General features: G+C 40.1%; 1 protein-coding gene across 2 annotated transcripts in view; it reads left to right on the top strand.

Annotated features, from left to right (window-relative positions):
* The window catches only part of ITGAE (integrin subunit alpha E), a 91,600-nt gene that overhangs the window by 30,305 nt on the left and 46,743 nt on the right, over window positions 1–14,552 (top strand). Inside the window, exons 12-16 of one of the 2 annotated variants that reach the window (XM_075594155.1) lie at window positions 1,426–1,493; window positions 2,585–2,723; window positions 4,621–4,763; window positions 10,483–10,623; window positions 11,139–11,357. In XM_075594155.1, coding sequence (XP_075450270.1) covers window positions 1,426–1,493; window positions 2,585–2,723; window positions 4,621–4,763; window positions 10,483–10,623; window positions 11,139–11,357 — 710 coding nt within the window. Of the gene's footprint in view, window positions 1–1,425; window positions 1,494–2,581; window positions 2,724–4,620; window positions 4,764–10,482; window positions 10,624–11,138; window positions 11,358–14,552 lie in introns of both variants that reach the window. The other variant, XM_075594154.1, reaches the window with a different exon arrangement.

The following is a 14,552-nucleotide window of genomic DNA, read 5'->3' as shown; positions in this document are numbered from 1 at the left end:
CTCAACTGCTGTCTGGCTACAAGAAACACATCCTTTACAGTACATTATCAGTAGGAGGTAATTTTTATGTCAATGTTGTGCTAAAAGTAGTATACACCTTCATAAAGGGTGCGTCCTATGTATTATTTATAAAATATTTTATTTCTTTATAAAATGTTTTTCCAGGAAATAATACATTGTGAGGTACATCTCGTTTTCAACTATGTCCTGTATGAAAGGTCGTTATCTGGCTTCATATATACTGTATGGTGATAGTTTATTTATGGAGAGGAAATATACCTGATTGATACAATTTAAATAAAAACAGAATTATGTGCATTTTTATGTTTTTATAACTAGTATCGGTAAATATACTGCACATGAATAGTGTAATAAATATTTATAATAGCCATACTGTGAAAATAATACATGTTGTGCTTTATAATAAAAGATCTGTGATGCATCAAATACATTTCTGGTTGATACATAGCAACTTAATTCTGCCCTAACAATATAAACACACTTTTTGGGATTTACGACATGTCCAATTTACTGAACTATTTTAACGCACATTCAACACTTTTTGGGGGCACAAACCACAATTTTTAGTACAGATGCACCCAACGTTATTACCCCCATTAATACAGAATAATACAAGAATTAGTGCAGTAAATATTGCATGTGTTACCGAGATAATGTAGGCAGTAGATTTGTTTTTAATGGTTCCCATTGTAAAACTGACGTTAACAATACGGTAGCGTTAACGTATTGCACCGTGTTAAAGGATCAATCCAAGCCGTTTTTTATTTTCTTCTTTTTTTTTAAACATACGTTTAAGCAAGGGGTCTCTGGACCTGAACCCCGTTAATTTCAGCTCCAGGGACCCCCTACTCCCCACGATACAGACCCCCGAAGGAGGTGGCAGTATCTCGGCAAAGTTTACAGCTCCCGCATTTCGTGGGCCAATACGAAGCCGAACCTGATGATGTCAAGGCTTCCTATGGGCCCACAGGAGCTTTGAAACGCCGCCATTACATGAACCCTGCTAGCCGAGCGGAGTGGCTACCGAAAGCAGGGGGTCACCGGAGTTGAAATGAACGTGGTTCATATACGGCGACCCCTTGCTTCCATCCTACAGTAAAAATTAAAATAACAAATTGCAATAAAAATCGCCTGCTTGGATTGCAGAATTAACGAGTGCAATGATATCCGCTATATCTGTAACTACCATTTACATACCTGTGCATCCCGCACGTCCTATTTGTGTGCGCCAATAAACTTGGATAATTTTTTTTTATTATTCTTATTAAGGGGCACATGTTAGAAAAAAAGATTAGTGCACAGGTGCAAACATGAGCAATGTAATTTGTGATTTTCTTGCGTTCCGTTTATGAGAGAAAGTCAATGTGCGATGCTTAATACATGGGCCCAATGTCTTTTCTGCAGGCACTACAGGGGAGGAGCTGGAATTTGAGTTAGCAGAGACTGGTTTTGCAGTGCACATAATGGACAAGGTATGAGTGGAAATGTCAGGTACTCAATTTCTGGGAAAGGACGAGTACTTTGAGCTTCTTTTATCCACTTCATGGCATGGTTTTCAATGCATTGCAGGCACCTCTGTGAAAGGTTTAATCTAATCAACAGTTAAAAATTGTATGATGCATGCGAGAGTGGGTCATGTCTGCAGAATCAGAGTAAGACATGGATTCCCTCATGGGTTTGGAGTTTACTGTTTTTATTTTTTTTTTACCTACCATAGCTCTGTAACTCTATTTTTCCGCCCTCAGCCAGCTATACAATACAGAGCTGGAGGGTTACTGTGTTATCATTTTGGATGTGTCAGCTACAGCTTGCTAAGCATTTGTACTGTAACTTGATTACAAACTAGAACCACCATTAGGGCTTGTGTGTGGTCACACAATTATGTAAAGCCTTTTCAGCATCACACAGTATTTAAAAAGTTGATTTTCAAGTCATAAGTACTATAATTCAAGTAAGTACACTCATATCTATGTCCATGCCCCAAATCAGGAAACCTGTTGTTTAAACTCTGTAGATAAAGATGCACTGTCCAGTGTTGTTGACTTTGTATAATGGAAAGTTTGCACCTTTTACACATCATAACCTTAGTGTTCTGTATCTGTTTTTATAGCATAGTGATAACCAGCAACAGATTGATTGAGATAGTTGCACATTTAGCGTCTAACAGGCATAGCAAGAATCCCGCTGCTCTGGAGATGTGTCAGGGTCTTGGATCCCTTCTTACCGGTATTGGAGTATTGCTGATGTGAGATTGCACTGTCCTTGGGTTATTTATTTGCCAATCTTGGCTCTTTCAATCATCAGGCAGTGCATGTATTCCCCATATTAACATACAGTAGAAACTACAACAGATGCACTTTGGGTTATCAGTTAAGAAAAGGCTCATGACCCAAGTCTTGACCTACTCTTCAAATTATCCTAAATAAGGTAAATATACAGCTGCCCTTCTAGTCCCACATCCTAGATTGCAAATAAGTGACAGATACATTTTGGTTCATTATTAATAAACATTCTAATATGACTTGCATTAACGACCTTTGTGACCTGTTTGTTTGCCCAGCAGTCTCTGGTACTTGGCGCAGTCGGGGCCTTCGGTTGGTCTGGAGGAATGATACTTTATCCCATAAATAACCAAGAGGACAAGGGGGTATTTCTCAATGAATCCAAGACTAATGCAAATACAGAAAGATATAGTTATTTAGGTAAGAAAATTAGGTCTTTCCATGTGTTAATAAATATATCCAGTGGTCGATAAATAACCAAAAAATGTACTCGCCGAACAAAAAAAATCTACTCGCCACCTAGTACCACACGTGTGCTGCTTGGGCCAACAGGAGCTCGCCACGATGTTAAATCCACTCGCCCGGGGCGTGCAAATGTATAGGTTTGTCGAACACTGAATATACCTAAATATTATACTGAATATTTAGCATACTATATGTATGGATAGTAAGTAATACTACATATTTACTGTATCTGTTATAATTATACATCTCTAGTTTGTACTGCTAAATGGTGACTTTTAATACAAAGTAGGTCACTGAATGGAAACCATTCATAATGTCTGAGGCTGGAACAAAGTTTCCATGTTGGCTAAGAGCATAATAATGCGCTTTTGAGTCAATAAGGCTCACAGAAATAGGTTGGACATTAGATAACGGAATTATACAAGCAGAATCGCTCAATATTTTTTTCATGTTACAATTTTGCTAATATTCACCATTGTTACCCATCCCATCCCCAATTTTTCCCCATGTTCCCCAACGTTTAAAAAAAAAATGATGTTAAAATAGCCAAGGTCACCTAACCAATGTGACCCTGTAAATTTTCCATGAAAAAAGTTAGCAAAAAAAAAAAGTACATTTTACAGTCTCTGCCAACTTTCCCAAAAAGTTTGCATATCTCTATGCCATTGAATTTTCATTGAGCTTTCAAGGCCTCCCAAACCCACCACACACTAGTTTAAAAGAGATGCTGCTAATATGTTTCCAATTTTATAAAAAAAACATCATTCAAAGTTAGAAGTCTCAACTGTGGCCAAAATGTTGGAAGCTAGAGGTTCATTACAGCGTTGGTCTTCTGTGAATGAGGTGTTTAGAAGTTTGTGGACTCAAAAATATATGGAGTTCCATTATAGTAGGCAGGGGTAGGCTGCAAATTTTAGCCCGGGGGGCAAGTCCAACCACCTGGCCCAGGAACTAGGCAACCCACAGACCAAACATAAATGCACACTACATGCACACATGTACACCATATACAATAAGGAAAATCCATACACATGTAAACGAACAATAAACAAACACACCAGATATACATACCATATACATATGTACACACATCAGAAACACATTACACACACGATAACAGACCAAATACACACACCAGATGCATGCAGCATGCATGAACAAACACTACATAAACACATGCGCACCACATACACAGTGCATGCTATACATACAGTATATGCAAACATATTTCCGCATTAAATGAAAATAGGCAACACGGATATCTAAGCCTTAATACTCATAAAGGAATAGATGCAAGGTTTCCAGTATCAAAAATAGTAAACTGGTAGAAAGAAGATTTCATACCATACAAAAACTTGTTATGTATATCAAGGAGACGGGCTGCACATACAGCCTATATAAGCCTAAATCATTTTTTCATGGTTTTTGGTCTACCATATCTCATCCTCCACCACCTGTTTCAGTACATGTATGTATGTATGTATGTATATCTTTATTTATATAGAGCCATCAATGTACATAGCGCTCCACAGCAGTAAATAATATAACACATAATGGGAATAAGCGCTTGGGACGCAAAAGTAATATTATGAAAAAGGAGTCCCTGCCCTGAAGAGTTTACAATCTACTGTAGGTGGTAAGTAGGAAGAACGTACAGAGACAGTAGGAGGGTGTTCTGGTGAGCGCGTCTGCAAGGGCCGGAGGTCAATGTATGAGGTGTTTAGTATGAGCATTGGTGCTTTCTTTATGCTTCGTTAAAAAGGTGTGTTTTAAGACAAGTTCTGAAGGTGGCTAGAGACATGCAGAATAAGTGATAGATTTCCTGATCTTTCACCTGTTTCCTCTGAATCAGGATACAGTGTAACCACAGCCCGTGGGAAGCATTTCAACCTGTCTATTGCTGGAGCTCCACGGCATAGCAATGTTGGGAAAGTCCTGATCTTTGAGAAAGACATCAGATCTTATCACCTGACTCACAAACTGACAGGAGAGCAGGTACATGTATTATTATTATTATTATTATTGTTATTATTGTTATTATTGTTATGCATTAATATATTTGTATTTACACAATACCAAGGATGTTCCCAGATATTTACAGAACTCGCATAAAGACAAACAGACAGACCAATCTCTCTGTTGTAGAATCATGCCCTGAATCTTTTAAACTAGTTTTAAAAAATTGTGGAAAATTGCAGAACAGTTACTTCAAAAGTAAATCAATTATTTTCTAAAGGATTAAACTGCAATCAAACTATCTAAAAATTACACGATTCTGTCGCACATATTATAAGTGGTGTCATGAAAATAATTTCTGTATATAGTATACATTTATCTTTAAAATGCAGTGCAAGCAAAAAGATTGCGGAGGCTTGGCAGTCCCGGATAGCATTAAATACTATTTGGCGGCCCAACTCAAACAAGCAATAATGTGGAATAACGATCCAAATACAAGTTGCTGGGTGGGAATAGAGTCTACCTATACGAGACCTCTCTCTCTCCCAGCCGCTATGTGGACCGAGAGGGGAAGAGAGACCTTCTTGGAAACATTAAAACTGGGAGCAATGAAATGTTCATGGCGGATATAGTCTAGAAATAAGGATAAGTATGGCCTGACAGCCGGCCCAACACTATTAACCCCCATATTCAATAATCCTGAATTTCCCCCAGGCTGGCTCCCACAGGGACTCAATAAATTCAAGACGTTACAGCTGATGGTAGCTGACGACTTTGTAGACAAAGGAAAAATTTTACCACTCCAGGCGCTGGAGAAAAAACACCAAATAGTTAATATACCAGTGTTTAGTTTCCTCCAAATCAGGCACTACGTGCAATCAGTCTCCAAGGATTCGGCATTCCAACCTCTAACAAATTTTGAAAGACTGTGTAGGAAAGGATATTATTGTAAAGGGCTGGTTTCAGAGATATATCTGGGTCTGGCGCGATCAGCGGGTTGTTCCCAACATAGCTATATGCTCAAATGGGCAGAAGATTTGAATACAGAGATCGATAGAGAAGACTGGGAGGACATTTGGGAGGCAGCTTCAAAAACATCAATCTGCACCACTATCAAGGAGAATATTTATAAAATTTTATTTTATTGGTACCTAACCCCGAGCAGGCTGAGCCAGATCTTCCCCGGGTCCCCGGATTTGTGCTGGAGGGGATGCGGGCAAAAAGGAGATATGGCTCATATTTGGTGGAATTGCCCAAAAATTCAGGTATTCTGGGTCATGATTCAAACATTGATCCGAGAGTACCTAGGAGTGAAGGTTGAGGTGGAACCGCTGACCATGGTGATGGCCAAACCAATTGATGATTTAGAAATGGCGGAAAGTAAAATGACAATTCACGTGCTTACGGCAGCCCGCTGCACAATTGCGGCGGCCTGGAAAAAGGTGAACGCGCCCTCTAGGCAGACGGTGCTACGGAGACTAAGGGAAATAAAGATGATGGAGCTCCTTTCTGCGCAGTTGAGCCAAAAAATTGACAAATTTGGGAAATATGGCCGGGAAATTAGTGACCCCATATAGATAAATACAGAGAGACTAGATAAATGGATTCCTCCCCTCCCCCCTTCTCCCACCCCTCCCACCACCATCTTTTTCTTCTCTCCTCTGCTCTTCTCTTTTCTTTGCTAATTTTACGAGAGACGCACACGGCAGCGGCTGCTTCCCTAACACAACCTGAGATATGGAGACAGACCACATTAGCACAAAGACCGAGTTAAAGCAAATACTTTATTTAAGCAGTGATAACGGACTGTCGATGCTTTTTGTTGTATGTACAATTGGTAATGTTTGAACAATATATGTGTACCAATGTTGAATACATGTTGTGTCTCTCCAAAACAATAAAAAAAAATTGAAACAAAAAAAAAATGCAGTGCAAGCAAACATTACGTATAATGGACCTAGAATATGTCAAAATGCAATGCAATGGGGTCAAGTGGCAAAGTCTGAAAAGCCCTTAAATACCCTGCATGTTAACATGAAAATAGATGTGCATTTATATATATGTATGTATATGTCAAACACACACACACACTACTGCATCACTAATCACTTAATGCGTTTTTTTGTTTGACTTCCTCTCTGGATCAATAAGTAAGTATAGATATAGGATAAAGTATCTGCTGTCTAAATTTAGCATAGGTTGAACTTGATGGCCGTATGTCTTTTTTCAACCTTATCTACTATATATCTATGTAACAACTATGTAATAAATCAGAGCCACCTAAATAAAGCCACAATAAGGCTGGTTGCGGTGCTGTGGGGAAAAACCTATATTAAACCACAGACCGAAAATCCCACAAGAAGCACTCTGAAAATCAAAAATAATCTAAGAACAAATTTATTAAACCATTGAAAAAAAGCACAAAAAATGAATAAAAAGACAGATTAAAATCTAGCTGAGACCAACAGAAAGCCAACCCAAAAATATATAAATACAGCAAAGAACTGATGCTACTACTAACAAAACTAGAAAAGCTCACTAAAATATCCAAAAAATAAATGCACAGCAAAATAAATGGTAAGTGAAATTGCCTAGACAGACATAGAGATCTAACAGATCCCCATGTTAGGCTTACAGACTGGCCAGTCCAAATACACATGAGATGAAAATAAGTGAAAAATGGAGAGTACCAAGTGGAACAGGACTCAATTAACCCCTAATAAAATACAAATGTTATTGCATAAAGATAGACTGGGTTATGTTAAAGGTTACATAGCCATGAGGGGCTGTTCTAAATAAATCAGGCAAAAGCACTAAAGCAGCCATGGAACACTTGGATAGTATAAAGATGTAAATGGCTAATACACGTGATGAAAAATGACCGTTGAGACAAAAAGACTGTCATATAGTGTCCAGGTAATGATGTAAATAAGCTGGGCATGAAATACAGTAGTGCAAAAAATGACAATCACACTTGCCTATATGTGAGCAAGTCCATGAGTTGAAGAGCATAATCAGCTGATGTGCACAGTAAGTACTTCACCACAGAGTCCCGTGAGCATCCAGTATGTGGACTAGAGATTGATTGACAAAGGATATACAGATAGGAACATCAATTCTGTAGCTTGAATCACTCGTATGGCTATGCATATAATTATCAAGCAGAAAAAGTGGGGGCCACTCCGGTTATATACTGTATCTACCGGTCCCACGATTTACCAATCGTGTGTTAGCCATTTACATCTTTATACTATCCAAGTGTTCCATGGCTGCTTTAGTGCTTTTGTCTGATTTATTTAGAACAGCCCCTCATGGCTATGTAACCTTTAACATAACCCAGTCTATCTTTATGCAATTATAATTGTATTTTATTAGGGGTTAATTGAGTCCTGTTCCACTTGGTACTCTCCATTTTTCACTTATTTTCATCTCTTGTGTATTTGGACTGGCCAGTCTATTAGGCTAACATGGGGATCTGTTAGATCTCTATGTCTGTCTAGGCAATTTCACTTACCATTTATTTGGCTGTGCATTTATTTTTTGGATATTTTAGTGAGCGTTTCTTGTTTTGTTAGTAGTATCATCAGTTCTTTGTTGTATTTATATATTTTTGGGTTGGCTTTCTGTTGGTCTCAGCTAGATTATGTATGAGAGTGTATGAGGGAAGTATTAGGCTGCCAATGATTTTGACATGTCCTGGGCCCTTGGGCTTTAATGGTGGGGGCACATGACTCAGACATTTTCTATGCCCCCCGCTGAGTCCTGTACCCCTACCAGTTGGGGAGTGGAGATGGGGCATGAATTGTGGACCGAGAAATCAACTATGTCCTGTGCCCTTACAAGTTGTGGTTTGGAGGATTGAGTGAATGGTGGGGTCCAAGACTTAGCCATGTCCTGGGCCCCACAAGTTGGGAAGTGGAGGAGGAAGGGAATTGCAGAATTACACCAGCTCTTTCCATAATGGCAGTGTTTCGCTTGGTTCAAAGGGAAATATTTGAGTGTGTAGGCAAGCTCGCCAGAAGATTGCGTGGTGGATCTCCATATTATCTATCTTCAGTATTTATATATTTTAAGTCTTCTCATTCGTATCTTAAGTCTTCATTCATATCCTCAGTCTTCAACATCCTCAGTCTTCAATATTTCAGTCTTTTGTGTTTGACCCCATCTGTGACCTAGCTGATCAAGAGAAGGTTACATTGAGTTGGATTGCCTTCATTGTACATAGGTGTAGATTTCATGTAATTGGGCTGTCATGTCTACAAAAATATAACAAGAGAAGCTGCACACCACATAAAACAAATCAAAATACTTGCAAGGACCGGTGCTCCTGGTTCAGGGATATCTGCCTAAAAAATCCAGTATATGGAGAAGAATTGAATGATCCAGGGCAACTTTGGATTTCTTTGAAAATTTTAATTAGCACAAAAAACACAACGTTTCATCCCTCCTAGGGGACTTTATCAAGCCAGTCACTTGATAAAATCCCCTAGAAGGGATGAAACGTTGTGTTTTTTGTGCTGATTAAATTTTTCAAAGAAATCCGAAGTTGCCCTGGATCATTCAATTCTTCTCCTTATGTCTACAAAAATGACATAACCTGTCTATGACTTTGGGTTGCCCAAGAGACAATATTGGTATGGCCGGACATCCGTGACTGCAACTGCCCCTGGAGGCTGGGCTGTGAGGCAGCAGGGGGCAGATGATCATGGAGGAATAACTCACTATACTGTACTTTCTTGAAGTATTTTAAGTTTTTCCAGTTATATTATATATTTTTTTCTAATTGTGTTTATAATGCTATACTTACTTTAAGCATGTTTATGCATTATGGTGATAATAAAAGCATGTTCCTGCTTATTGTACATTTTTGCCACAATTTAACAAAAATCTAAACCAAACACATCGATATGTCACAAAACCAAACCAAAACCTGGAGATTTTTTAAAACCAAAAGAACATTCAAACCTAAAACATGAAACATTTTCAGAACCAAACTCAATATCAAAACCAAAACGCAAGTGCCCACCCTTGTTCAGTAACACTCGACTGAAATGTATATACAGGCATACTCCGGTTTAAGGACACTCACTTTAAGTACACTCGCGAGTAAGTACATATCGCCCAATAGGCAAACGGCAGGTCACGCATGCACCTGTCAGCACGTCCTGAACAGCAATACCGGCTCCCTACCTGTACCGAAGCTGTGCGCAAGTGGGGAGACTATAGAGCCTGTTACAAATGCGTTATTAACATCAGTTATGCACGTATGTGACGATTGCAGTACAGTACATGCATCGATAAGTGGGAAAAAGGTAGTGCTTCACTTTAAGTACATTTTCGCTTTACATACATGCCCTGGACCCATTGCGTACGTTAATGTGGGGTATACCTGTAATATTTAGTATGGGTGGGCTTGAAGCTGGTTTTATGTAAATATACAGTAGGTGGTGTCCTGTGGGTTTTCTGTAGTTGAGTGTTTCAATGTAACTATCTTCTAAGGAATTGTATTCACCTTACAATATACATGCTTCCTTCTAACTGTACTGCCACAGTAAACTTAAAGGAGCAGCTTATGAGGGTTGGAAAGCTCTGTACTATATCATTTCATCTACAATATAAATACATGTTTGGACATTTAAAAAAAAATCACAACATAGAATGAATCTACATTTTCCCAGGACTAACACGGCTACTAGAACGCTGGACTGCTCCAAATACCAAGAAAGATTTCAACTGTTCCTTTGTTTCCACAAAACAGCTTGGATCTTACTTTGGTTCTGAGCTCTGCTCCCTGGACATCAACACAGATGGTATCACAGACTTCCTACTTGTGGGAGCACCTTTTTACCACATCAAGGGGGAAGAAGGAAGAGTTTACATTTATCAGCTCAACCAAGAGGTAAAATAAAAGATTGTGATACATATCTGTACAGCAATTGTAAGTATGTAATGTACAGTAAGGGAGTATAAATAGTGATCTAAAGCAAGGAAATTATTAGAAAAAAACATGCAGATGCAGCCAGCAGTATTAGATCACTTGACTTGGAAAATCTGGGGCAATCTCACAGTAAATGCCTCAACATTGCCTAAACATTTCTTGTGAGATTCCTAATGGTCCATCATATTAACACAGCGGGGGGTCCCTGCAGTCCCATTCAGTTTGAGTTAATCCGATGGCCCATTAGGAATCTCACAGAAATGTTGAAGCATGTTGAGGCATTTACTGTGAGATGCCTTAGTTTTTACCCAGGCAAGTGATCAAATACTGCTGGCTGCATCTGTAGGGTTGTTTCAAACCCTCTTGTTTGCATATTATTCATCACAACTACTGCCATAATAGGGCAACTAAAAATGATCAGAATACTATAGACTTGGCTTTTAGAACCCAGAATAACCATATTCTCTCTTCAACAGAGCACATTTACACCAGTTAACAGTATACTGGAGCAGCAGCATTATGCATTTGCAAGATTTGGGTATGCTATAGCCGTTATCGGTGACATTAATCAAGATGGATACCAAGATATTGCCATTGGAGCGCCTCTTGAAGGTCATCTTGAGAAGTCGGATTCTTTTGGAAGTGTTTACATCTACAACGGTCACAGCAGTGGCATTCGTAGCACCGCCTCCCAGGTTTGTTGACCCATTAGGTGAATGTATTTTGGCTATGCATAAGCGGCAAATATGGGTTTGTAGGCAAAAGTAGGTCTTGGTAATATCTGATACGAGATTAAAATATTTCAAATTACAAAAAAGGAGATGGCACCTATTTCCAGTTTCTTGAATATATATTGAAAGATAGTCTTCAATTCAATTGCTACTGTTGTGGCATATTGCATAAAAGGGGGGAAAGCACAATATTTCCAGGACTATTTTCCTCTTTATCAAGTTCAGTGTTTCTAAACAGACATTTTCACTATAAGACCTGAAAAAGGGGAATGTAATGGTTCAAACGTTGTGCCTTTCCCCCTTTTGTGTGACATATTGCAATAATAAACGACATCCTAATGTATGGACAAGCAAGTTAAAATGTGTGTGGCATCCTTTAAGCGAGATTAAACAGTATCCTGATTATTTACTGAACAGCAATATCCTTGGATAGCGAAAAAAATGGTGTTAAATATGTGCAGTGTCAATTTGACATAACTGTTTGTGTATAGAATTGTACCCTATGTGACAATGTCAATATGTTTTCCTGGTTATGTATATAAAAACCTGCATGTTATTTATTAATCGCTAACTGCCAGCAGCGCTATACATGCATTGTAAATAAGACAAAATACAGGGAAATGAGAAGTTAAAACAAAGATCTAAGTAAACATTGGAAGGACGGAGATTCACAGAGATCTGCTACTGATTTAACGAGGCTAACACCTCGATAAGCATTAACAGGTATCTTAAAAGCTCAATAGTGCATTGTTAAGTTCTATCTTTGGCCGGAAAGGGCATTGCGTTAACTATAAGGGCCGCAGGGCTGGACCAAGACATTATCGTGCCCCGGGCAGACTGGTTAGGCCTACTGGGAAGGTTGCGGGAGGAGTTAACCCTTTCACGACCATAGCAGTAACTGGTATGGTAATGAAGGGGATAACCCCGGCCGCTACCCAACTGAAAGGCCTAACTACTCACTGTCACGGTAGCTCATGACAAGATATAATGAACACCAAATATCTGGGTTGAACTGAACGAGGCTTAGATATAACAAAATATAATTTATTCCTTAAATAAGGTGAACACAGCAATATAGTACAATTAACAGACAAGAAGGTAACACTTACTTAGGGTTGGGGAATGGAGAAGTATCAGCTAGCAATTCTCCATCAATCCGGTGACATTCCAGGTGGAATCAGAAGCACAACTAAAAACTGTAGGGTTGACACAGTTTATATACCTGTGTAAACTATTCTTAACATTGAATACAGACTATTGGTGAACAATTATCTGTATCCAATCCCTAACGTGGAGACACAGACTAACCCATGCCATCCAGCTAATTAGCTCATGTGTACTGGGACTCTATGGGTAGCCCCATAATTAAATCAGGGGCAACGATCAGTCTACCAAATTAAGTATCTGCATTGTTTGAAGGTGTAGACATAACACTTACAAACCGCTCCAGTTTGATGATTCTCCGCCCTCAGGTAACAATTAGACTGGAAGAGTCTGTTGATTGATTAATACTTAGTCTCTAGTCATTGGGTCACCCCTCTGACCAGCTGCTTCCCTTTGTGCAAAGGAATCTCTGCAGGATTTTATCCCTGCCTTGGGAAACAACATTAAAGGTGGAACATGGGAACATACATTTTCAAGGTTTAACAAGGTGCAAACCACATCCCTGGACCGCAGTCCAGTTAACCCCTTGTCTCTCTGGTGAGGTCAGGGGATGGCCATATGGGGTGCAACCCCTTTAATACCGGGCCACCCCATTTCTCCCTCTACACTCACCCTGGGGCAACAACCCCCTTCACCCACCCTTCTACTCCCAAGAAACATTAAAATACAACAACCCTACTACCCCCCTACCCACCCACCCCAACACATACAGTACAATAATGGGCAAAATTACTATTATCCAGATCTGGATAATAGCACATTTGCCCTTAAAAATAAAACAGTACCCAGCCAGCATACAGTCAATTAAAGTTCTACATATCCCACCAGGATGAAGGCCACCCTCGTCTTCCTCCTCGTCCTCCGTGGGCAGCAACATTACAATAAAAAAACTAACTACGGCCACTAACTCCTTAATTACTTTAGCGGTTAGTAACCTCTATAGTAATTAATGGGTTAACCCCACCTCCCCTGCTACCCACCCAGGAGGCCTATCCACCCTCCCCAGGGAAACTACCCCCACCCCCCACACTCATTGATTGTCATGCCCCCAATATGTGCATGGATTGCCACTATGGTGAAGGGGCAAGCTAAAAAAAAAACAGCCACAAAATAAAACACATGACATTTAAATAAAGACAAGCATTTCACAATAAAGCCATTGATTGTCACTGTGGTAAACCATGCCCACAATATGGGCATGGATTGCCTCAATGACAATGAATGGGCAAGCAAAAACAAAAATACATAACACAAAATACAATACATTACAATGAACTAAAAACAAGCATTTTCCAAAAAATGCATTGCTTGTCACTGTGCTTATCTATACCCATAAAGGGGCATACTGCTGCGGCCAAGTTTATTCGAGCATTTGCCCGTTCTTGGCCGCAGCAGTAGCCTGGCGCGCGCCCGAGAGTGACGGGCGCGCGCCGAAGCAGCGGAAGAGCGCCCTCCGATCGGGGCGCTCTCCCTACCGCTGCCGGGTCCGCCGGGTCCCCCGGAACCCCCTGCCGCTGTCCCGCGATCGCGGGACACCAGGGCTCCCTCGGGGAGCCCCTGGACGCGCGTGCAGGGGGCGCACGCTCCCGAAGACGCGTGACCGCGCGTCTATGACGCGCGGCACGCCGAGGGGCGGCCACTAGCAAGCCGGGAAATCTCCCGGCTTGCGGTACCGGCCACACTCTAATAAAGTGTGTCGGTAGTGTAGATAAACACATTGGCAGTCAATGGACATCCTAAAAAAAGACACAATTAAATAACATACAATCAACGTGGTTCTTACCTTTGCTGTCTTCACCCCTATCTTACTTGGGCACCATCTCTTGACCTATGATGCAATGCTCCTCAAACAGCAGATGCGAAGAAGTCCACGATCATATGTGGATTGAAGAGATGTCTCCAGTAAGTTCTTTCCTTCTTTTCTTCATTCTTTTTTCCTTCTATTTTCTCTGCTGTATAATACAAAAGGAGCAGAGATGTTGCCCCGTCGTCTTC

Source organism: Ascaphus truei, chromosome 3 (genome assembly GCF_040206685.1).
Source record: "Ascaphus truei isolate aAscTru1 chromosome 3, aAscTru1.hap1, whole genome shotgun sequence".
NCBI lineage: Eukaryota > Metazoa > Chordata > Amphibia > Anura > Ascaphidae > Ascaphus > Ascaphus truei.
The sequence above is the reverse complement of the archived record's forward strand: the minus strand, read 5'-3'. Positions and strand labels throughout refer to the sequence as shown.